The 26,455-nt window shown below is 42.2% G+C and overlaps 1 protein-coding gene across 1 annotated transcript; it reads left to right on the top strand.

The window, feature by feature from the left end:
- Positions 1-1,274: 1,274 nt before the first annotated feature.
- LRRC66 (leucine rich repeat containing 66) lies at positions 1,275-23,802 on the top strand. Its single transcript, XM_077757727.1, has 5 exons — positions 1,275-1,299; positions 1,569-2,069; positions 13,643-13,812; positions 19,785-19,974; positions 21,436-23,802. Exons 2-5 carry the CDS (start codon positions 1,574-1,576, stop codon positions 23,436-23,438), a joined length of 2,859 nt encoding a protein of 952 aa, XP_077613853.1. The 5' UTR covers positions 1,275-1,299; positions 1,569-1,573; the 3' UTR covers positions 23,439-23,802.
- The last annotated feature ends 2,653 nt before the right edge of the window (positions 23,803-26,455 follow it).

Consider the following 26,455-nt stretch of genomic DNA (forward strand, 5'->3'; position numbering starts at 1 on the left):
TATCTCTAACTGCTTCCTCATACTTAGCCTTGAGTGTGTCCATTTAAAGACTGACATCTTACTGAATTGCTTTCAATTTCAGTTGTTTTTCTGGAGTCCTCTGTGGCTCCTTACGTAATGCATGTAAGTTTGTATGTAGCATATATCATTTTTCTTTACAAATTAGCATCTTTCACTTTAAGACCTAAAATTATCCTTATCTAGCTTTTTTGAACTCAAATCTATTAGTTAATACACAAATCTCTTCAACTTAGAACCAGGTCAATGAAAATCTAACTTATGCCCCCGTATTTTTCAATCATGTTTCTCTAATACTGCAAAGTAATGTGCCTGTGAATGATGACTATATTTTTGATTGTTCCTATTTGTTACATTAACTTGGTGTACAGTTGTATTTACAATGACTGCAGCTTTGAATATAGAAACAAATACCTTCCTGACTGTACAAATTAATTCAAGTTCTGGTATTGTCTGAGAAGCACATTATAAAAACAAATCACTCCTCCATGCAGTGGGGCACCTTTACGCTTCATGGTCATGCGTTCCTGGATATAGGTGCCCTTCAAAAGGTAGGCAAATTGACCTTGAATGAAACCGAAGTTTAAAAGTTACATGTTAAATTTCACTCACTCCATGCGCTTAATCATCCAAACAGCATAGTGACAGACTACAGACTATTGAAAATATAAAACATGGGGGACAGAGGGAGAGATTTATATATGTAGTTCATCTAGTCATTAAAAAATCAAGCTAGAGTTTCTTTTGTAAATTGAGAGAGGGAGAGACCCCCTTCTGGAAGCTTACTGTCTTTGGGGGAGTTAACTATCCCATTTTCTTTAAAAAAAAAAATTCTGTGTATACATTTGGCCATTGTAATTTGTAGAGGCTTGTTTTGAAATTCTGTTCTCAATCTTTGGTGAAAAAGAAACTTGATGTTTCTATATCTTATTACATCTTCGTAGTTCTGATGCATAACGTCCTTTTTATAACCCATTTTGTTTATGTTGCATCTAAATAATTTCAAAAGAATTTGAAAAGCCACAAACAATTTCATTTTAAAAAAATCAAGAGTCTCCTTTGTGAGTTGAACTTCCATCCATACAGTTCATAGTTTCGTGTAACTGGAAGGCATGTTACTCACATAATAAACCACGTAGCTGATTACAGGTTGTAGATAAGGTAACAGACTTTGCTCAGTACTAATGACCAGCAAGAAAACACAAGTCTTGAATCTTGGTAGGTTTCCTTCACTCTGAAGAAAACTGCAGGCTGAATGTTCCTGGAAAAACAGACACAGAGGTAAGCCCAAGTGAATATGTATTTTCTGAAAAATCAGGGGAGTTCCTTCTTTAAAATGTCACATAAATGTAATTGTAGACTATTATTATACCATTTTTAGCTATCTTTTTAAAGCCCCAATTTCTCAGAAATCAAACATCCACTTAAATTGGCAATCAAGGCACCCTACTTTTCCTAAATCTTAAATTGAAAATTGAATTTTCTGTTCATTCACTGTTAATTTTTACATACGTTATTTTGAATAAGTCAATTCATTTTCCTTCCCCTAGGCATTATGAAAAACCTACATTTCAGAGTCGTAACAATGCTGATAGGTCTTCTTTTTACTGGAACAATGACAAGCCCATCAAGGAAGAGCAGTATTTCATTCGATTCTGAGTGCCAGCGAAAGGGGTATCTCCTGACAAATTGTTCTTTTACTGGAAAGCATGATACACCTGTAGACAGACCACAGACAGCAGCCACAGTGGACACAAGTGCCAATTTCTTTAGGGCTCTCTTACAGTCTCACATAAAAAAAGAAGACTGCAGTATAAAACATCTGGACCTCAGTAACCATCTCATTTCACAAATCACCTTAAGCCCCCTTGCACACTTCCATGATCTGGAAATACTAAACCTCAGCAACAATTCCATCAGCTCCATCTCATTGGATCTGCCTAGCCTTACGTCACCGAGGTGGAAGTGCCACAGAAGCAGCTTGAGACATGGGCTTCCATTTCTAAAGTTGTTAATTCTTCAAAGAAACAAGCTCAGTGACATTCCCAAGGGTAAGTACAACTTTAAAGATGGACTAGACCCAGAAGCCATGAGTACGTGGAGGGTTAATGTTTTGCTCATTAGATTTCCATGTTTGTTTTCGGTTTTGAGGAAATAGCTGAAATTTTATCAGAAGAAATAGATGAGCTCCTTAGTGGAATTTCAAGTTATAATATGTGGAATTCATAGTCAATGCAATTTAATCTCCTATTATTATAACTTACATTAATATAATGTAGATTTGTTGAGAGACACTAGGAAGTATGTAAGTGCTAAATAAGAATGCATAATTTTTAATTACTTTGATTATCATATATTTGTTACTAAATATAGAAAAGCACTAAGAAATAACGAGTTCATATACTTTCAATATATTGCATAATTCAAATTAAGTATGTTGCCATATTTGTAATTTTTCTTTTCTTAGAACACATTTTGTATCTGTCTAGTTGCCCTCCAAATGTAGACTAGAAATATGCTAATATTATATGATCAATATGTAAACTTTGTTATTGTCAAATCAAAATCAGAATTCTTTTTAAAAAGTTTTTAATGTTTATTTATTCCTGAGAGATAGAGAGAGAGAGTAGGAACAGGGGAGGGGCAGAGAGAGAGGGAGATACAGAATCCAAAGCAGGCTCCAGGCTTTGAACTCAGCACAGAGCCCGATGCGGGGCTCGAACCCACAAACTGTGAGATCATGACCTGAGCCAAAGTTGGACACTTAACTGACTAAGCCACCCACGTGCCCCCCCCAAAATCAGAAATCTTTATACTGGTTTCTAACAGAATACTCCACATACCGTGATGTTATAATAAATTTTCATCCATTCTGATATTCAGTAGTCTAGACGTTGGAGCCCTTTAAGTAATCACCAATATTTTAATAAGAAAATGTGTCAGATTTATAATCCCTAGCTTCCTTTGTGATTTTTTATATTCAGGAGTGCTACACAATTTCTTTCCCTTGTTTGTTTTTAGCCTTGGTCATTGTTTGCTAAGTACTTACCTTTATATGAGACACTATATTAAAAAAAAAAAAAAGGATATTGTCATTTTTTTTCGTCCCCAAATTATGCATATTTAGTTTTTCTCATTTTCAGTTCTTTCATATTTTTAGTGTTTTGCTCTTCTTCCAGCTTCTGGTCGGTTTTAAGCATCATTTTGACAATAATAGGCTGGCAGGTGAAGGAACAATTATTCCAGCCACCATTTCAACAGAATTGCGTGAGAAGAGGGAGGAGTCTTCTCTCCCTAAGCTTTTCCATAAAAGCATTGTGCAGGATTTTCAGTGTAAAGTATAAAGTAACTGCATCTTATTTTATAATTTTTTGTATTATTATTTTAAAAATCCTATTATTTGTAGAACATTAGGAATTAAAAAATTTTTAAACTGAAGACCCTCATGTAATACAGTTGATCCTTGAACAATGCAGTTTGAACTATGCAGGCCCACTTATACATGGGTTTTTTAATATATAAATACAGTAGAGTACTGTAAATATATTATTTCTTCTTTATGGTTTTCTTAAGAACATTTTCTTTTCTCTAGATTACTTTATTGTAGGAATATAGTATATAATACATATGACATACAAAATATTTAATTGACTTTCTTTTATGGGTAAGGCTTCCAGTCAACGATAGGCTTTTAGCAGTTTTGGGGAAGTCAAAGTTATATATAAACTTTTTATTGTGCAGGGGGGTCAGCACCCCTAAATCCTATGTTGTTCAAGGGTCAACTGTATATATTCTTTCAGGTTTTTCTTTACGCCTATGTACATATTTTTCCTTCAAAGTTGGATCATACTTTGCATACTATTTTGTTATTCATGTTTTCATATCACAGTATATTTTGAACATCTTTATATAATTAAGAAATCTCATAAATAATATTTTAATAATCAGAATAGCTTCTATGTGTATATATGTTATAATTGGATTAATCAAACAATATTTAGACTATTTCCATTTTGTTTGCTATAACTCTTTGATGATCATTATAGCTATACATATCCATCCATATGATATAGTATATTTTTTAACTAGTATGATAGATGTGAATTTCAACCCCACAAATTCAAATATACTAACCTTCTACTCTCTATAAGTCAACATAATTTTTTATTCTGAGCCCCGATTCAGCTGGGGATGGGATATGGAGATACTTGTACTTGACATTAGTCTTTCATGGGCTTTTCTCTGCTTTTCTCCAAATTTGTACCACAGTTCTATCTAGAATCTTATACCCTGACAAGGCATCAAAGTATGTGTGTGTGTGTGTGTGTGTGTGTGTGTGTGTGTGTGTATCCCTTACTCCTGTCAGCCAGAAAACATTACTTTTAAATTTTTTCAATTTAGAGAAAATTCTTCCCACTTTTTTTTTTTAAACCCTCTGCCTAGTGGCACCTGGGTGGCTCAGTCCGGTGAGCATCCAACTCTTGATTTTGGCTCAGGTCATGATCTCATAGTTCATGAGTTCAAGCCCTGCATTGGGCTCTGCACTGACACCATGGAGTCTGCTTGGGGTTCTCTGTCTCCCTCTCTGCCTCTCCCTACCCACCCCCCCTCCCCCGCTCTTGCTCTCAAAATAAACAAACAAACAAACTTTAAAGAAAAACACAATGACTTCTATCTAAATCTAGAAATTCCTTTCCTCTAAAGATTTAGGCCTTTAGAAAACAAAAACCAGAAAGACCTGTAGACTCTTCTGCTTTCTGCCTCCCACTGTGGCTCCCTGGGGTAATTAACACAGAACCTTCTTTCTGCTTGAATGGGGAGAAATGGAAAGACAGAAATGAAGATAAAAGATTAATATGTCAAAATATTATCCCACCACAGAACATATGAATTCCCCAGAGCTAATTGGAGGTTGGAGGGAATACAATTCCATTTAGGACCAAACACCCCTATAAAATGCACATACAGCCCCATCTTCCTTTTCCAAGTTGAACTCCTGCCTCCCAAAATACCAGGAAAAATATTAAACTTGCAAAGGAAGGAAAAAATGTGAAATGAGCAAATCCTGTACCTGAGTTTCTATTAGATTCTAGCAAATGATACCATAGAGAGATTAACGAAACCAATAGATGACAGAAGACCAATGTAAGCCCTGAATCTAATTAGATATAATTCAGAGTTCTTTTATCCATAGCATTTTATGATTTGAATGATTTTGCCACCATCATCATACATTTCATTTGAGTCCCTGTAACATCCTTTTGCCGTTCTAGGATCCTGTAACTGTGGTTTAGTCACTCTGTCTTTGAAATTCTATTTTGGGGAGAAAAAGTGGGTAAATGAGAGGTACTGCCTGGAGAACTATTCTATTTCTGACCTTCCTTTTGTTCTTTTTTGATTCCTTCATTCTAACCCTGTTTAAAGGTAACATTTGGGAGTGCCTGGCTGACCCCGTCAGTAGAGCATGCCATTCTTGATTTTGGGGTTATAAGTTTGAGCCCTACATTGGGGACAGAGTTTACTTAAAAAAATTTTTTTAAGGTAACATCTGGATAGTGTAACATTTCCTCATAGAATTGTTGTGAGGACTAAAGGAAAAATGTATTTCCAGAGCCTAACTTAGCATGGTATTTGGCATCATAAATGGTAGCTATTAGAATATGTGAAAAGTACTTTGTATACTTGTAAAGTACTTTGCAAATATTAGTTATTTTTACTCTCTTGGCACAAGCTGAGAATAGCAGTCTATTTAGAAACAAATTGTAATTATAAATTCCATTTCGTCTAAATCGCAAGCTATCTTTTAAAATGTTAAATAACTATTGTAGTAGATAGAACTCCAGCCCACTATAATTCACAAGCAGAGAATCATTCGTGTTTAACTATTTATGTAGGTGCTTGCACTCATCTAAGACAATAATAAATTAGAGGTTCTCAGAAAGTAGCAATCAAGCAACTGGCCTCGAACCACATGCGTACTTTTATAAAGCGTGTCCCACGACTTAAAATGGTGAGAGTTTATACAATGAACAAAAGGTTGCTTTCAGGAAAGCCCACCTTTGTAGGAGTGACAGGTCACACTGACTGACCCAGTGTCAACCCATCCCCTCTCTTCAGAATCAGCTGTGATCGCCAACAAGTCAGTTGTGTCACCAACAAGCTTCATGCTGGCAAAACACCCAGAGGAGGTGCCAGCCAATGCAACTTACAGAACAGTAGCTAGCCGTGACTTTAACCTTACTAATGATGCCACCTTCCTTCCATATTTTTGGAGTACAGCATTAATAGCAGAAAAATCCATTTTAAAACATTGACGACAATGGAATCAGTCTCCAGGTATACTACCTCACCTTCATCAAGTGACTGGAGTGCCTGGAAATGGCTAAGGGCCAACATCTTACTGGAATTCCAACTAGGTTGACAGACCAGATTTGACAGCCTGACATTAATACACTACATTCCAGAATCCAAGAGATAAATGTGTTACAATGAGATGAAATAATATCTGACGTTTGATACTGGTGGCAAACAAACAAACATAACCAGTGTATGGTAAAAACAGAAGTATGTTGTATTCTTTAAATTTTTTTTGAATGTTTATTTTTGAGAGACAGAGAGACAGAGCATGGGCGGGGGAGGGGCAGAGAGAAAGGGGGACACAGAATCCGAAGCAGGCTCCAGACTCTGAGCTGTCAGCACAGAGCCCGATACAGGGCTTGAACTCACGGATTGTGAGATCATAATCTGAGCTGAAGTCAGATGCTCAAACTGCTGAGCCACCTAAGCACCGCATGTATTCTTTCAATTTTTAGGGAATTAAATTTCCTGATTGCTATTGGATTATGGAGATGCCAACAACCTGTATTCTTAAAACCAAGTCAGGTCCTAAAATTTAAAGAAAAGGAAATGTATGTCATTAAGCTAAGAGGGCAAGGTCTTTGGCTCATGTATATAAAATAGACCGTATTGAGAGCTGACCTTATAAATCAATATCTTGTCTAGGACTCTTCCAGATTCTTCCAATTCTTAATACTCTTTGAACTCAAAGCCATAACCCCTGAATATCATTGTTTTATGTTATCAGGTTATCACTCTTAGGAGATCATTTAAGAAGTTCATAGTCCAAACAAATGTTTCTAAGGCAATTTCATGTCTGGGTGTACCCTCTGTGGTCTTTCTTCTAATAGACACTGAAATAATTTCTTGAAAATTATAAAACACCTCTGGCTTCTGAAGTGTAAACCTCCCATGATTTATGTGATCATCAGAAAGCAGTTCAATAAATAATTCCATCCCCACAAAAGTGCCTCCACATTTTCCTCCCAGTGTTTGACTCTAGCCTCCCGAAACATGGAATCTACCCTCTGATGTCCAAGCCCCAGCCATGAATGCACTTCTCAGCCTCTTTCATTCACCTGAGCCTCCCCTCAACAATGATTCACCAGGCCACATTTTTAAAAGAATATATTTTGCCCCATTGAGAAACACAGCCGAGCACCTTAGAAGGAGTTTACTCAAATTTCCCAACTCTATCTTGGAAGACCCTAAACAAAGTCAATTATAGGACCCCCACCAGTTCTCTCCATAAAATTAAACCTGGGGTGCCTGGGTGGCTCAGTCGGTGAAGCGTCTGACTTCCGCTCAGGTCATGATCGTGCAGTTTGTGGGTTAAGACCCGCTACGGGTTCTGTGCTGACAGCTCTGAGCCTGGAGCCTGTTTTGGATTCTGTGTCTCCCTCTTTCTATCTTCCCCTCCCCCACTCATGCTTGCTCGCTCTCTCTCTCTCTCTCAAAAATAAATAACCATTAAAAAATTTAAACCTTAATTATCTAAAATTGGAAGTAAATGGCAATTCACGTAAGAAGCATAACTGAACTCAACTGTCTTAATTTCCATCTGCAGAAGTTTTCCTTCCTCTTGGGGATCTTAGCTTGATATTATGAAGGGAATCAAATAAGGGGGTATCCTTGTAGCCCTCTGCCTTCAAAATCCCCACCCTGCTATGCTTGGCATGTTCTGGTCCCACCCTTCTTATTTACTCTTATACTCTTCTTCTATGCTTCTATACTTCTTGTATTAATTAACAGAAGTCTTAAACTTCTGTTAATTGACCTTAAACAAGTCACTTAAGCTGCAAAAAAACAAGCAAACAAACAAAAACCTGCCCGGTTCTTATTTTTAACTGAAGATAATGGCATACATGGGGAGGATATGAGGGTTAGAGATGGCGTTTGTAAAAACTTGAACACACAGAGCAATGATGTATGTGCAACATTTCTCACAGTCCCTGGTACATAATAGGTGCTCAAAAATGGCAGTTCCCCCCTAGCGCCTTTTGATCACCTTGAGTAATGCTGTTTCCCATCCCAGTCTTTGCTCAGATGGTCACTTCTCTGATTTGAAGTGCAATAGGTAACTGAAGGTGATTTCCATTCTCTTTCTGCAAAAGTTCAGAGTTTATATGAAGTTCAGGGTACTCGTCAACAATCTGGTTCCTTTGCTCAGGCTTCTGAAAGTCTGGACATTGTCAGAGCCTCCTGCTTCTCCATGTTCTGAGCACTCTTTTGACCTGTCCTCTGACTTTCTGAACCACCCTGACCGGCGAGACCACCACCATCAGGGTAATTAATTACACATCACCCCCAAATGTTTCCTCAAGTCTATTTGTAATCTGTCTTTCCTACCTATCCTCTCTCCTTTGTGCAAGTAACCACTGGTCTCCTTTCTCACGCTATAGATTTGTTAACATTTTCTAGAAGTTTATCTTAAGGCAATCATGGGATATGTACTTTTATTTTTGGTATAGCTTCTTGCATTCAGCATGATTGTTTTGAGATTCACCCATGATGTTGCATGTATTAAAAGCTCATTCCTCTTCATTGCCAGAACTCCATTGTGTGGATATGCAGTTACCGGTCAGTGGACACTCGGGCTATCTTTGTTAGCTATTATAAATAAAGCTGGTGACTCAAGGGATGGAGAAAGATAAAGCATTAGATAAACACTAGTCAAAAGAAAAGTGGAGTAGGTATATTAATTTCAGACAAAGGAAACTTTAGAATAAGGAAAATTATCAGGGATGAAGCACTACATAAAGGGGATAAAGAGGCCAATTCTTGAAGACATAATCACTTTAAACGTGAGTGCACCTAACAGGGCATCAAATATGTGAGGAAAAAACTGACAACTGAAAAGAGAAATAGACAAATGCACTGTACTGGAGACTTTCAAACCTCGCCTGTCAATTGATAGATTAAGCAGGCAAGTAATCAATAAGGATGCAGTTGACTTGAATATGACTACCAGTCAACTTGCTTGAATTGCCATGAATACGGTACTCCCTCCAACAACAGTAGAACACACATTTTTTTCAAGCTTCTATGAAACATTTACCAAGACAGACCATATTCTGGTCCATAAAACACATCTTAACAGACTTGAATAAGCAGAAATCATGCTTCTTAAATTCCATATATGCGTGAAATCATACGGTATTTGTCTTTCTCTGACTGACTTATTTTGCTTAACATAATACCCTCTAGTTCCATCTGTGCCATTGAAATGGCAAGATTTCATTCTTTTTGATGTCTGAATAATAGTCCATTGTGTGTGTGTGTATGTGGGTGGGTACACACACACATACATATACATACACCACATCTTCTTTGCAAAGTATGCTGTCAGATCACAATGGAATTAAACTGGAAACCAGTAACAGAACGCTGCAAAACCCTCACATCTCTGGAAACTAAACAACACATTTCTAGATAAGACATGTATTACAGAAGTCTCAAAAGAGATTTGAAAATATTTTAAGCTAAGTGACAATGAAAATGCACTTATCAAAATATGTGAGATGTGGCAAAAGCAGTGGTTAGAGGGAAATGTATAGCATTAAAAGCATCCATTGAAAGAAAAGTTTAAAATCAATAATGTACATTTCCACCTAGCCCAATTAAAGAAATAAGAGCAATGTAAGCCTAAAGCAAGAAGAAGAAAAGAAATAATAGAAATCGCAGCAGAAATCAATGACATTTAAAACAGGAAAAACAACAGATAAAATCAACAAAACCAAAACGTGTTTCTTTGAAAACATAAATAAAATTGATAATCCTCTAGCCAAGCTAACCGAGAAAAAAAAAGAAGAAGATACAAATGGCCAGTCTCAGAGACAAAAGAGGTATCATCACTACCGTTCCTATTGACATTAAAAGAATAATGAAACAAAGTCTTTGTGGCAATATATGCTTTCATTTCTTTTCGGAAAATAACCTAGGCATAGAATGGCTGAGTTGTATGTTAGGTAGATGTTTAACTTTTGAAGAAATTGCCAGTGTTGTGTGGAGTGGTAGTATCATTTTAAATTCCCACTAGCATTATGTGGGAATTTCTGTTGTCCTACATCCTTACCCATCCCAAGTGTGGTCAATCTTTTTAATTTTAGCCATACTAATTGATGTATAGTGGTATATCATTGTGGTTTTAATTTGGATTTCCCTAATGACCAATGACATTAGATATCTTTGTGTACACTTATTTGTCATCTGTGTATCTTTGATGACATCTATAAATCTTTGGCCAATTTCTAATTTTTTTTTAACTATTGAGTTTTGAGTGTTCTTTATATATGCTGGATACAAGATTTTTCACAGATACATGATTTGCAAATATTTTCTCCCAATCTGTGGCTTGAGTATTTATTACTTTAACAGTCTTTCAAAGAGCAGAATTCTTAATTTTTGTGAAGTACAGTTCATCTGTTAGTATAAAAATTGTGTTTTGGTGTCATATCTAAGATATCTTTGCCTAACCCAAAGTCACAAAGATATTTCTCCTATATTTTCTTCTAAAAGTTTTATAACTTTACTTTTTTACATTTTAGGTTTATGATCTATTTACATGTAGGTTTAAATATAGATTTCACAGTTAGGTTTATGATAGTTTTAAAATTGGGTTAATTTTTGTACATAGTATGAATGGTATAAAGAAGTTTTAAAGATATGCAATTATTCCAGCATCATTTTCAGGAAAGACTATTTTTTCCATCCTTTAACATGTGTCCTATTCATATTTTTATAGTTAAAGTGGGTTTCTTGTAGGAATCATATAGTTGACTTTTGAATTTTCATCCAAACTGAGTATCCCTCCCTGCCTTTTGATTGGTGGTTTTAGACTATTATTTGTATCTATCGTCTTGATATTTTTTCCATTTGTTCCTTCTATGCTTAGTTCCCCCTTTTCTCTTTGCCTTTTTTGCATTAATCGTGTATTTTTAAAAATTAATCCTCTTTATCTCCTTTGTAGGCTTACTAGCCATACTTCTTTGCTGTTGCTGTGTTGTTTTAGGGGTTGCTTTGGAGTTTCCAATATACATCCTAGCATCACAGTCTGTTTTTTATGTGGTATTATACTACGTGCCTCTAACACAAGAAACGTACAATAGTATTCTTCCATTTCACTTCCCCTGGTCTTTGTGCTAGTATGGTCATCCATTTTACCACTACATATGTTACACTATTTTTGCTTTAAACATGGGCCTGTCAGTGCTTTTTTTTCCTTTTTGTATCAAATGTCCATGGCTAAACAGTAATGGTTAAGAGATACGAGTTTCAATCCTCGCTCCACAGCTCCACCAACTACGACATTGGGCAAGTTCCTAACTTCAGTGCACCTAGGTTCTGTCATTTACAAGATGGTAACAACTCCCAGGGCTTGATGAGGCTTCAAAGGAGATGTCCGTGACATGCTTAGAGCATAAAGAGAGCATACAATTAAATAGGAGTTTTAAAATGATTTTTCTTTCCTCCACCGAACTCCTAGGGCACATGTTCAATTCAGTTAAGCATTGAGACATTATAGGGAACTATGAGCTCACATCCATGTACAGGCCAGGTATGTGTCAGGACAACGTTAGGGAAACTATAGCTCCTTTCGTATTGGTGTCGCATGCTGCTGCTTTTTTTTCCTCACAGACCCATATGTTTGTAAATGAAAATGTGTAGAAATATTCTTCACCCCACGAAGAAACATATCTTCTCGGATGTTATATATTCAAAATACTGAACAACTGGACTGTAGCCTGGGCTTCCTAAGTGCACGCCTCCTGGCTGTCGTGATGGAGCGGAGTCCTGTTTTGGGGGTGAGAGGGGGTCACAGAAGTACCTAGAGCAATGCAGCACCACAGGAGAGCTCCACAGTGGTGATTTACAAACCAATATGGAAGCATTTCTGACTAGCATCTACCAGCTGCATATCAAGCTTGCTCCTCTCCCGTTTTTCTTTTTTTTAAACAGTGAGTTTCTTGGCCTAACCCTTGTTTTCCTGGTTTTAACAGAGGCCTGAGTACAAAAAATTACCTTCTGTTAGTGTCAGTCCCACTCAAAGCAGATGGCCCTCATTCGGCTCTAACCAAACAGTGTCTTGTGCCCGCTGTAACCTCTACTTTTTCAAGAGAAGCTAGAAATGCAGAGTTTTGTATTGCATCTTTAGTGTTGGTGCAATCATTTTTAAATCTCTGTGAAGGTCAAACACCGTGACGTCTGGCTTATTGAATGAATACATAGTATATTCCAGGCCTTGCGAGAGTTTACAAAGATGTAGAGTCTGCCCTGAAGGGACTGGTCATCTAATGGAGAGGCTGAGAGACCAACAACAGTTCGTTTTACTGTAAGGTGGTGGGGACGTAACTGCTTGTATACCTGGTAGCTTTTTCCTGTGTGTAGGCCTTATCCACTCAGTCAGACACAAGGACTCTATGCTCTGTTTGTCCTCAGCACTCAGTGCCTTGCTCCTAACGTTGTGATTGTGTTGTCCTACTGATCTCTTACTCCATCTGTACGGCTGATGTGAACATAAGTATAACACAGGTGTACGGCTATTTGAAGTAAGTCATCCTCTCTCTGCATGGGCAGTCTGACAATGAGAACACTGCACACAGCAGAAAGGAACAAACCCTCCGGAACCCAACCAACCTGCTCTGTTAGCTAGTAGTTGGTTAAAGACTCAAAGTACAAGTGAGAACAGAGCGGAAGGAAATGTAAAACTGCAGGGCTTTCTTGTGAGACTCAGATGGGCAATCGAACTGGGAAGTCGGCTAGGACCAGCACCTCCTTCTCAGCCTTTATCTTCTGTGCCAAATGGGCCTCCTGGTTACTCTCTGGAGTCAAGGGAAATACAAAAGACAGAGACCAAAACCCAGTTAGATTATTCTGTCAGAAAACAAAATCTAGCTACAACTTATTACCTCTGAAACATACATGAAATGTCTATACTATTAACAGTACCGCTGGAGTGTTCCTACTACTGATCGTTTGGTTCATCTCCTTCCCGGCTTTTTTCTCTGCTTGCTCAGAACATATGCATCCGTTTGCATGTGGCTTTTCCCCCAAGAACGTTGGAATCCTACGCTCCGCTGTTCTGCAACTTGACCTTGCCCTCCTGCTCCATCGAGTCCCCCCTTCTCTTTCAGACGGCGCAGTGTTTTGTGGTACGGCTGTACCATACTTTGTCTAGCCACCTCTCTGCTGAGAACCACGTAGGGTGACACCATGTTTTCACCATGATAAACATTGCGACAGTAAATATCACGCATTTACGTTTTATTTTGTTTTTTATTTTTAACAGGACTGTGCAACCTGAAGTCATTACAGAGTTTGGATCTGTCGTTCAATGGGATATCGCAGATCGGTTTGTCTGACTTTCGTAACTGCTCAAGGCTGGAGAACCTCAACCTAAAGAGCAACAGGATATTCAGAATTCATCCAGGAGCCTTCAAGGACCTCAAGAAGTTACAGGTTATGAGATGACTTTTAGAGTATTTCCAATACGCAGACATATAGGCAATTACATTAGAAGAATATTTCTACCGGGGAGTTTCTCTGTGCCCAGGAGTACTGGCTATTAGTCAGAAAAGATAAGTCTATTGTAAGATTCTGCTAAAATAGCTGGAGTCTCTCTCTTGCCTCAAAAAATTAAACGCCTCAGTCACAGACGTGAATTTCACTCAAACAAAATACTCAGCACCAAGAATTGGCACATTATTTTCTAAATCAAATTAAACCCAGCTCCGAGTTTCCACTTAACCAGTTGGCAAGAAATTAAATCAGAGTTATAATGGAGGCCCCCTCCCTGAGCTGCAAGGTGGGTCAAGGTCCCTGGGGTCTTGTGCCATCTGGAGCACTTGGGTGGGGGGTGTCCCCTGAGCCACCTGGTCAACGCTGAGATGTCAGCAACCCAGGATGAAGGCCTGTGACACTGTTGCTTCCAAATCCAAACTGGGCACTCGATAATAAAAATGATAATGACAGCTCGTACTTACCACACGCCCCACACCGTTCTGAACATGAGACCCATCCTGGGGGCTCTACGTCACATTTTGGAGCCAGAACATCTGTCTCTTAGGCACCTGGCAATGACTCTCACTGAAGAACTGACAGCTGGGAGGGGAAAGAACTCCTAAGCCCTGCTCTGGGCGTGGCAGCTTCTGCCTCTTCCCCAAGCACTGTCCTCCACCCCCCTCTTCTCCGGGGGGTATTGTAAAATCTCCCCACCATACTACTCCTTTAGAGAAACCAAGGGGCCTTCAGTGTGACATCGAGTGATGTCTCAGGAAGAAACTTGGTCCCCCATACCCTCCATCTCACACCCTCACTCTTCATGTAGGCCAGCGTCGTTCCAAAGAAGCATGCTGTGAGCCACATATGCAGTTTTAGAGGCTCTAGTAACTAGATTCAGAAAGTAAAAATAAGTCAGTGAATTTCATTTAGTAATATATTTTTTTAACCTGGTGTACCCGAATATTATTTTTTACAAATATAAAATCACGTCATCAATATAAAAATTCTTACTGAGCTATTTCACATTGTTTTTCATGCCAGGACTTCAAACTCTGTGTACTATTCATACCCACATCCCAATTTGACTAGTCACACATCAGTGCTCTAAAGCCACATGTGGCTAGTGGCCGTCAGATTGGACAGCGTCATCATTGCTGGTTTTTCCCAATTTTATGGAAAGTGTTACTCATGTATCACTGCAAGACAAATTTCCAACTTCCCCCTTTCATCCAGGGCCCCCCAAGCCCTTCTGCTATTGAAGGGAGACCAGCAAAGTGATGGTGAGGTGAGTGAACCCTGGGGTCAGCTGCCAGAGTTGAAACTGAGGCTCTGCCACTTTGCAGCCACACAATCTTGGGCGAGTTACCAATCTCTCCGTGCCTCAGTTTTCTCCTTTGAAAAAACAGAGATGACTGCTTTCCTTTCTCACAGAATGTTGTGAGAATTAAATGGTTCAAATGCACATAAAGTGGTTGGAACAGTACTTGGAACATAGCAAGCTCTTTTTTTTTTTTTTAACATTTATTTATTTATTTATTTAGAGAGAGAGAATCCCAAGCAGGCTTTGCAACTGTCAGCACAGAGCCCAGCGCAGGGCTTGATCTCACGAGCCATGAGATCATGACCTGAGCCGAAATCAAGAGTCAGATGCTTAATTGTTTCTAAAGAGCGCCCCAAGCTCTTTGAAACGAAGACCGCATATACAAATTCTAAAGTGGCCACAGTATCCCACTTGTTTAACAGACAAATATGAACGTACCACTGCTTATTAGAACCCCTACTAAGTTTTCCCAATGAGAGCCTGGCCCCTGCCTGCGTCTCCAGCCTTATTCCAAACCACTCTCCCCTTGCTTATTCCACTCCTTCTTCTCTCTTCACACCAAGGCCTCCCCACTTGCTGATCCTTTGTCTGGAACAGCTAACTCTTAGGAATCCCTCCAATGTCACTTCCTCAAGGAAGCCTTCCCGGGGCCTCCAGGTTGCATTAATTGCCCTTTTATAAACACTTACAATATGCTATGCATTTTCCTTATTATGTTCATCACAACAAAAATTATTTAGTTTTAGTATGGTTAGTTGTTAATGCCTGTATCCCCTAATCCTCAAGCTCTCTGAGGACATGCTCTGTAATCTATTTTGTGTTCCAGTGCTTTGCACATGTCTAATCCATAGCCCATATTTTAAAACACTCTCTGAACAAAGGAATGAATAAGTGGATGATCATGAATAGGTGTGTTAGTTACTCATTGCAGTGTAACAATTACTCCTAACTTAGCAGTCTAAAACCACACATTATCTTATAATCTGGGGGGTCAGGAAGCCAGGCAGGGTCCTGCGTCCTTTGCTAAGGGTATTTCAAGAGGCTGCAGTCAAGGTTGTCAGCCAGAGTTTGAGACTCACCTGAAGGTCCAGCTGGAGATGGATTCACTTCCAAGTTATGTAGTTGCTGACAAGACTCTGATCCTGTGAGCTGTTGAGCAATTCCTCACTGGCTGTCAGCCGAAGCCTGCCCTCCCTTCTGTGCCCTGTGTGCCTCTCCACCGAGCAGTTCACAGCATGGCAGCTTACTTTAGAGCCTGAAGGAGAGAGCTTGCTAGCAAGGAAAACATTACAATTTACTACACTGTAATTGTGGGAGTGACATCACATTGCTTTTGCCATATTCTGTTGCTCAGAACCTCGAGTAACCATACTTGAGGGGAGGAGATTCCTCAAGGGTGTGAACACCAGGGGGCAGGATCACTGGGACCGTCTTTGCCCCAGTAATTATCAGAGCAGATGAGAAAATGCACTTAACTAACTTGGCCGTGCCGCCCATTCCCCACAAATAGGTTGTCAGATTGCCTGGGAGGGAACCTCGTTTAACACACTACACTGGTTATAAGTGTATTTGTGTATGTCATTGCCCTGCGTCTGTTTTTATTTCCTGTGCATTTTTACTGTGACTCGTTAGTGTTCTGTAGCTCACTGGCAATGGGTTCTCCAAGCCAACTAAACACTAGCCCCAGGAATGTTTGAAATTCTCTGTAATTCTTGCTTCACCTGAACTGCCCAGAATCATTCAATCTCTCCTTCTCCATGATCCCTTCGACATGTTCAGCAAGAACTCTGAAAACTGGTTTTGGAACTCGATGGACATATTTGGTGCCAGAAAGCTGAATATTAAAACAGATGTCGGGGGGCGCCTGGGTGGCTTAGTCGGTTAAGCGTCCGACTTTCACTTAGGTCATGATCTCGCGGTTCGTGGGTTCGAGTCCCGCGTCGGGCTCTGTGCTGACTGCCAGCTCAGAGCCTGGAGCCTGTTTCAGCCTGTGACTCCCTCTCTCTCTGACCCTCCCCTGCTCACGCTGTCTCTCTCTCTCTCTCTCCTAGAAATAAATAAAACATTTAAAAACAAACAAACAAACAAACAAAAAAAAAACAGATGTCGGGGCACCTCGGTGGCTCAGTCGGCTAAGTGTCCGACTTCGGCTCAGGCCACGATCTCACAGCCCATAGGTTCGAGCCCCACATCGGGCTCTGTGCTGACAGCTCAGAACCTGGAGCCTGTTTCAGATTCTGTGTCTCCCTCTCTCGCCCATAGGTTCGAGCCCCACATCAGGCTCTGTGCTGACAGCTCAGAACCTGGAGCCTGTTTCAGATTCTGTGTCTCCCTCTCTCTGACCCTCCCCTGCTCACATTGTCTCTCTCTCAGAAATAAATAAAACATTTAAAAAATTTTTAAATAGATGTCTTCTTCTTTTTCAGGAGATGTATTTAATACTTGCACTATGCTATGTATATTTGCATGTGGGAATCTTTCCAGAAGCCAGATAGATTTTTTTTCAAAGCATAAATTCATCATCGTGTTTAGATGGAATGAGATCTATGTAAACTGACATTTCAGATTAACATTCTGTTATCTTTCCCATCCTTCCGAATGCAGTCATTTGTGGAGCTATATTAGCTGCCTCCCCAACCTTTCTGTAACGTTCACCCCTTTCAAGTGATGGTAGATGGCTTCTTTCTTTAGTCAGATTGGACTGTTCTGCTTTCATCTTTTCTCAGAAATCATTCCTCCTGAATAATTTTACTAGTTTTCTGTCCTTGCTTCAGTTTTGTTTTCAGTCCCATTTTGTAATATAATAAGATGCTAGGGGGACAAAAATGTAGATATGCACTAACAAGAAAGTAACTACCTGAAAACCATCGGAGGATTTCCCTCTGTTGCTGAGGAGGGGTACAGAAGAAAGCTATCCATCCCAGGCCAGGCCAAACAAAGTGGTTATATTGTCCCCCCTCCCTTTCTCAGCCTCCTACTTTCTATTTTTGGCAACCTTCCCTTGGGAGTCCAGACTGTTTGGTGACTCAACACTGGAAAGGTTGCTCTCACTACCTAAGTTCAGAGAATTCTAAGAGAATTTCTGCTTCTACATGCAGTGGTCTTGATCACGGCACTATTGTTCGAATCGGCTCTTCTTAGGAATTTATATAACCCAAGATATCACTGCTGGGTTTTTTTTTTTTTTTGATAAAACAATTGACCTGGATAACATCCAGTCTCTCTGGCTTTCATCCATGGCCCACTTTCCCTTTTCTTTTCTTTTTTTTTTTTTTTTTATTTCTTCCAGCAAGGTTTGCATTTTCTCTTTTATGATTTTCTGTTCTTCTAATTACTACCTGCCCCTCCCCAAGCCCCACGACCCCACCTCTGCCTCCCGCTGCCTCCCCCTCCACCATCCCTGCGCTCCAGTGCAGTGGGAGATCAGGCTCTGAGAGTGGAAGGCACACAGCCATGGGGCTAGATCAGCCCTCAACTCTGCCATTTCATTCATTCATTCCTTCCTCCATTATTTACTGAGCACCTGTCGTGTACCAGACCGTGGCAGCAGGGGCTCTGTGGTAGGTACTGTGTGGCCTAGCCCGGCTTCCTCCTCTGAGGAAGCACTGGGGAAGCCTGGAGATAATGTATGTGAAGCACCTGACGGAAGGCCTGGCACCCAGCAGCACTCCGCAAACAGTAGCCAGAGCTACACCCAACTGCTCTTCCTGGTGTATCGCACCGCGGCCACCGCCAACGTCAGCAGGTCCTCCTCTGTGTTTCCAGAGCCACTGAGTCCTTTTGGTCTCCCAAGTTCCCCTTCATTTCTTTCTTGTTTTTTCTGTGTATTTATTGTGAGAGTACACATGAGCAGGGGAGAGACAGAGAGATCGGGAAAGAGAGAGGATCCCAAGCAGGCTCTGTGCTGACAGCCCAGGGCCCAACACGGGGCTCCATCCCACACGCTGGGAGATCATGACCTGAGCCGAAATCAAGAGTCAGATGCTTAACCCACTGAGCCACCCAGACGTCCTCCTCTTCATTTCTGACCAAACTAGAAAAATTAGTCATCTTGTATACTAGGCATGGATGCAGGAAAATGTACTACTACCCTTGAGATAATAGTTGATACAAAAGATCTCCCTGCTACTTGTGGTCAGCCACAGTTCTTCTGTGTTCGATGCTCTCATCATCCAGTGTCTTCTGTCACTTTCAAGATCCCAGTGCTTCTAGAAATTCTAGACCTGGTATCTAATTCTAGACCTTGATAACAACAGGTCTAACAGTCTAACAGGGAGTTTTATCTAACAGTTCAAATTACAACTCCTAGGAAAGAAAGAAGGGAAAATGACTGGGCCTCTAATATAGGTGGGCACCATACTTAAAGCTTTCACATACATTTAATCCTCACAACAACGCTAGGGGGCAGGCTCCTAAAAAGTGAACAGTTTGCCGAGGCTCATAGGGTTGCTAAGGGCAGAGCAGAAACTTAAACCCAGTATTCTTGAATTCTCAAATCAGTGCAAAATTCCTATTGTCTCCATAGCAATGTCAGCAATATCTGCAACTCCTGTTTGTCTCTAAATGTCTTTCTTCACGGACTATCCTAAATTTGCTCCTTCTCAAGCAGGCTGTAGACCTCAGCAACAATCTTCTGACCACCATCCTACCAATGATGATCATAGCTCTAGAACTTCCCCATCTGGAGGTGGACTTGGCTGGTAATCGATGGCAGTGTGGCGACAGCGTGGTGGCCTTCCAAAATTTCATTTCTGAATCCTGGAGGAGAACGTGGAATGTGATTTGCAGCAAGTCTACAGGTAAGTCAGGGGTGCCTCTTTTTTTCTGAAATGTTCCAGCTGAAGGGAGAAGAAAAAAAAATCTCATGAATAATTTAGTCTCATTTGAAACAGCGACAGCCTCCCTGAAAGCAACAATGTTGATTACGGCGTTAAGTCAGCCACACTGTGTCACAAAACAATCACTGGCACCTAACTATTTCCCTCACTTCATGAATCATTTTCTTCACATGGCCAAAGAAACCTAATTTAAATAGCTCAGAAACAATTAGATTTGGTCAAAAACAGAAATTTCACAGGGAGAGAAAGCTCCAGCCTGTCACACTTCTATCCCAGTTCTTAACAAATACTTGATCAAAGAAAGAACTTTTACAATGTGAAACATGACTATTTAAAGGGCTTGCCCCTGTGGGGCGCCTGGGTGGCTGAGTCAGTTAAGCGTCCAACTTCAGCCCAGGTCATGATCTCAGAGTTTGTGGGTTCGAGCCCCGTGTCAGGCTCTGTGCTGACAGCTAGCTCAGAGCCAGGAGCCTGCTTCAGATCCTGTGTCTTCCTCTCTCTCTGACCCTCCCCTGCTCACGCGGTCTCCCTCCCAGAAATAAATAAAACATTTAAAAATAAAATAAAATAAAATAAAATGCTTGCTAACCCTCTGAACAGAGAGAAATGAAACATACGTATTTCAAAAGGATACAGTTTTTTGATTTGTTCCTTGACACTTTCCCCAAATGCTAGACTACGTTACTAGAGTTGAACATACTGAAAAAAATTTTTTTTTTGCCATTAACTATCTTGGCTAAAAATCTCAAACCCCTACGTGAGTGTGGGCTGGGAAGTGTGTTAATGAGCCCTGGATTCTGTTCTGCTCGCACCTGCACTGGAGGTGAAGCATGGCCACGCTTACCAGGTTTAGAAGAAATCCATGAAGATCAGAGAGGAGTCTTAATGTCAGCCGGGGAGGAACAGAGGAATGAAAGAGGGTGGCATTCTGGGTATGGAAGGCACAAGTGTCAGGAACCAGCCTAAAACCCTGAATGTTTTTGCTGTTTCCCAACACCGGGCCGTGGTGAGGAAATGATATTGTGCACGTGGGCAGAGCCCGGGCGGGCCTTGCAAGGGCCTGACAGAATGTTCCTGGAAATGTGTGGTAGGTGAGGATGCGGAGGAAGGAGAAGCGATGTGGCTGTCCCCTCCAGTCCAGCTTCTTTCCTTCCCTGGGCAGCAGTCGGGCAAGAAGCCTAAGAGACACGGAACCTCCTGGGCCCGTGAGTAGCAGACCTAAGCCTGACAGCCACGTGCACAGGTGTGGGCAGCCGTAGACATGCTCTTGGCCTTGGACAATCAACTGATCCATCACTAAGCTGCTGATACACTTTAGATAGAGTAGGATGAGGACTCAGGGGGCCTCACGCAAGCTTCTGAAGCCAACAGAACCCTCCTTCAGTGTCCACTCACAGTGCGTTTTCTCCACCCCACTTTCAGGGAACGAGGAGGCACCCCGCTGGACTCCCCAAAGCAAGAATTCCAGGGAGACGCACCTTCCTCTGATGACTATGAATCCTACGAAAAGCCTCATAGCAGGCAAAGCTAAGGGGCCCCAGGAGGGAGGCTCTGAGCATTTTTCCAGCCCAGGGAAGAGGGACCCCGCCGACACCCACCCCAGTGGGAAGCGGAGCCGGCTGCCGAGGAGGGCGAGGAGCCCTGCCGACGGGGAGGCCCCCCAGAACCTCGCCCTGGCAGTGTGCCTGGCTGTGTTCATCACGTTCTTCGTGGCTTTCTGCCTGGGGGCTTTGGCAAGGCCTTTCCTGGACAGACTGTGGCAACAGAGGTGCAGTCGCAAAAGGCCCGGTTCGGATAATGCGTACTCCAACGAGGGCTTCTGTGACGACATGGAAGCTGCAGGCAGCACCCAGCACCCAAGGATGGACCTGCCCCTCCGTGAGAGGCAGGCCCCTGCCGGCTTCGATGCTGCTGCCGGCCCCGGTGAAACTCCAGGAAACGGCAGAAGTGAGCTTGGAGGCTGGCAGAGCAGGGGACGACGCGGGGACCACGGTGGGCCAGGGAGCAGAAACGATGACGTGCTTCTGAGTGACAGCAAGGAGGCCCGGTCCGTTCTCCGAGGACAGTCAAATGCTGATTATGAGGACGTAATTCCCGCAGGACAGGACCGCGTCTATGAGAAAGACGTTCTTGGAGAAATAAATTATGCAACTGTGGCCTGGGAAGACTCTCCCAGCGAGTGTTCAGTGGGCGTCCCTGCGACAGCTGGCAGACTGCGGAGTGCCTCTGGCTCAATTCATAGTGATTCGGATGAATTAAACACGCCTGTCTCAAGAGAAATGACAGCTTCGCCCTCTGAAATGCAAACACGTACGAAAGCAAGGAGGACTGCAGAGAATGAGAAAAACGGGGACACCGAATGGTTACCTTCAGAGTTTTCGGAGGAAACGCAAGCGAGGGCTGGCACGAATTTGCTGGACGCGCAGCAGCCAAGGCTCACGGGGGCCAGTGCTGGGGAAGGGCCTCCCAGGGAGGTCACGCTCGGTGACCCAGGAGAGATGAACCCATCCCCACCAGTCCTTCCTTCGAGATGGGGCCATGGCCTGCATGTCACTCCCGCTACCATGGAACCAGAGCAGAAACATGGTCCTTCTGACCCTCAGTATGAGCTGGAGAGCAACTACGATTCTGATGAAGGGTCTTTATTTACCCTCAGTTCAACAAGCTCAGACGATGCAAGAAATGTGGCTGAAGAAGAGGCACATGGGGAGAAGAGCCACAGAGCCAGTGAGCCCCCAGAGGACGAGGACTCAGGTGTGAGGAAGGACAATGTTACATCATTAGAGGATCCTGAGGACTACAGCACCTTCCAGAAGATTCTGGGGAAATATGAGAATCAGGACGACTGTTTCGAAGAACCTCTCATTTTTGGTCCAGACTCTGGTTCATACGAGACGCATCTGGAAAGTGCCTCTAACACTCATACAGTTGAGGATGCATTGACCTTGCCTGGATCACCGGGCAATAGTCCCTTCAGCGATGAGATCCCAGGCAAGGTCACTTATGATTATGCCAGGGCTCTCCAATCTGAGGCAGTGGAGTGGCAGTGCTCACTTAGAGACTTAGAATTTTTCAGTGTAGATGTTTCACCACAAACACCACCATGTTCTCCTGAAGTTCCCTCAGATTCTGGTAAGAGTGACTATCACGAAAGAGATTTAGACATTTATACATCTGACCCTTGCATGCACGGAAGAAATGCAGCTCAAAGAGATATTCCTCTCAAGGTCACCACAGGTGAAAATTTAAGGCCCTCACCACAAAATTCTGAAGGGGGCCACATGAATTCCCACCCGATGGACACTGATGCCTGTGAGGAGTTTGTATGTCCTCTGGAGGACTATGCTTCCAGGACGGTCATAAGCCACACTCAACATTCCTGTGGTGACGAACCAGCTCTTCAGTGTGAAATAGAGAGGGATTAAGCTGAAAACAGTTCCAAGAGCCAGGGGCCACTGTCACAAGAGCCTCCAAATAAAGCCAGCTCAGTAGGAACACAGGAGCCCTTCAGTGACAGAGACTGGGGTACATATTCTCAGGAGGGTGTGTAACCGTCAGAAAAGGAGGACTCTAACTTCTATACTCAAATGCAGACTCAGAACAACGTGTTGGGAGTTGGCTCTCTGGATGAGGACCACCTCTACTATGACAGAGACCAGGACATGGAACTTGAAAGTCAAATGGAACTCAAATAACATTTGACCAAAATGTGCAAATAACTACAGACCAAAGCACTGGACGGAGCTGCTGAACACATTTTAACAAATTCTGCACGAACGACAGCACAGCTTTCGGGAGGTCGATCATGAACCTACCAAGGCGGGGCNTTCAGAGCATCTCTAAATACATTTTTTTTCCCATTAAGTTATGTTAAAAGAGGGGCCATTTTGTAGACCAAACAGTAAATTAAAAATCCATCTTCAAGAAGAGAAGTGATACGTTTTGTACAAAGACAAGATACTCTGCCATTATCCTTCATTAGCCCTTCCTTAGCGCGAGCCTCCAGTCTGGGCTGTCAGGAGCTGGGGTCTTCTGTTCATCGTCCACTTCTCTGGTATTTTCCCCTTTTCCTTCCTGACACTTCTCCCCCACCTCTGCCTGCCCTCTCAAAGGGCATTCCTCAAGGATCTCTTCCCAGTTTTTCTTACACACCACTCTCCTTGCACCCCACTGTTTCACAACCAAATCTATACAGATGGTGCCCTCATCCGCGCGAAAAGGCCCAGCCCTATCTCCCATGCCTCGGACCCACATTCCAACCCCAGCTGCTCAAATCCACATAGACCGTCCTGGGACCTAAAATCCATCAGTCTCCTTCACAAACATGATCTCCCACATTCTCTTTCTTGGTCAGCAGTATCGTGACATCCACCCAGTAAAGCCAGTGAACATTTCTGACTTATCTCGGACTTTCCATCTTTTATTTCCCAGATCTGAGTAGCCTCTAAGCTCTGTGCAGTGGAAGTTCCTGTATGTCAATACAAAGAGACGTTTAAGTGTGACAGTCTGGAAAGGGCGACGTAGTTTACACCAAACCAGTATTTGCATAGAAAGCACCCTGTTTTTACTGAGAGTGTATACTTAGGATGGATTAGGATGGGAGGTGATTGAGTTTGGGGAAAGGAACTAACCAGCCCTTAATCTACCTTTTGGCATCACCGCTAGTCTTACAAGATCTAGCTCTGTAGTGACTCTAAGTTTGTAATCTCTACTTTCAACTCCCAAATTAGGCACATATCCCTAGCTATCACCTAGATTATTTTAAGGCCTTTTTGTGACCATTAGTACTTCTCCTTGCCCCCACTCAAATCCCAAAAGTCTTACGTTCTCTTCTCTCTCCATTATTCAAAAATCTTTGATTTTTGGCTCAGTCAATAGAGGATGTGACTCTTGATCTCAGGGCTGTGAGTTCAGCCCCACAATAGATGTAGAGATACCAAAACAAAAACGAAAAACTTCTGATGCTCCCCCCTGCCTATACAAACACCAAATTCCATAATCTAGACACCTCCTAACTTTCCAACTTTATCTCATGACCTTATCACTTCATCCTCCATTCTGGTTGACATCATTTAAACCAATCATTTATTCATTTATCTTAGCAAACTTCTGAGGTCTTCATCAGTTCCAGATCAGTTTCTCCCCTGGTGTTCACAATTGAGATTTCCCTGTCCTTGAACTTTCACTGAGAACATTTAGGCTGTCAAGAAGAAACTTCCTCATTCCTTACCACATAGCAGTACCCATTTACTATCCATATTCACACTCACTCCTTGGCCCCAGTCGAAGAAGTCATTCTGTGGTCAAGGTTAATTCCTCCAGTTAGCTCTTGCTACAGTCCTGGGCATGGACCCATTCGTGTTTCCCATTCTTTCACTTCCAAACTTGCCCTATCTAATGGCTCCTTCCCCAAGGAGTATGTCCAAGTCCCTTCAACCTTAAAGTAAAAGGAAGAAAACACTGCCCTATGTCTCCCTCAAAATACCACCTTCTTCTCTTTTCATAGCTAGATTCCTCAGAGGAGTTTTCAATGGGTTTCTATTGATTCCTCTGTGCACTGCAATCAGGCTTCAGCTCACCACGCCCTTGACCTGTGCCGGTAGAGGCCCTCCAGCTGCTACATACCAGGGACTCCGCAGTCTTCCTCAAACAAGGTCTCTGCAGCACTTGACACTGTAGACCAGCCCCCACCACCACCACCTTGGAACTCGTCCTGTGGCTCTGTGCTAGCTCTCCGCAAAGGCGAGGATCTCAGCAGGACACAGATGGCGAGAAACATGGAGGCTGGAGAGAGTCTAATGAAGGAACCATTCGAAAAGATCTAGACGGGATTAAGAGCCACTGGCAAAGGAAGGTGAAGGACCTACGGACTAGCAACAGGGGACGCCTTTCCCACCCAGAAGCCTGCAGAGGCCAAAGGACTGCAGCCGCGCGTGCACAACAGGAGTGTGGACTTTGGTTGAGGAGCACACCCACTGACAATGTACAAGGTAGCAGGAAAAATCAGCCAGCTTCCCTCTCCTCTGGCCTCCCTCCTCCTGTCCGTGCCTCCCAGCAGCTGACCTCTGCAGGCCAGGGAGCAAGACAGCCGGCAATTGCGGTCCACAGAGGTCAGCCTTCCAAGCCACAAAGCAGGACGAAGAAGGGAAGAGAGTAGATTTGGAGGGGCAAATGGAGACTATCTAGTACACATTTTCCTCTGATTCTTCTACCTCTCTAGTCATTCTTCCTCGGGCTCCTTTCTACTTCTTTCTATGCTCACCCGTGAATTACCCATGTTGCCCAGGGTGTGGTCCTGGAAACTCTTGTCTGCTCACTCATTCCACTTTCCGTGTGTGAACTGTCAATTCCACCACCATCTTAACTACTGATACTTTTTGTTCCTGTGACTCCAGCTTTGAAATCTTTCTGGAACTTCACACTCACATCCAGCTGCCGTTTG

The sequence above is a fragment of the Crocuta crocuta genome, unplaced genomic scaffold, assembly GCF_008692635.1.
Source record: "Crocuta crocuta isolate KB4526 unplaced genomic scaffold, BGI_CrCroc_1.0 scaffold282, whole genome shotgun sequence".
NCBI classification, from domain to species: domain Eukaryota; kingdom Metazoa; phylum Chordata; class Mammalia; order Carnivora; family Hyaenidae; genus Crocuta; species Crocuta crocuta.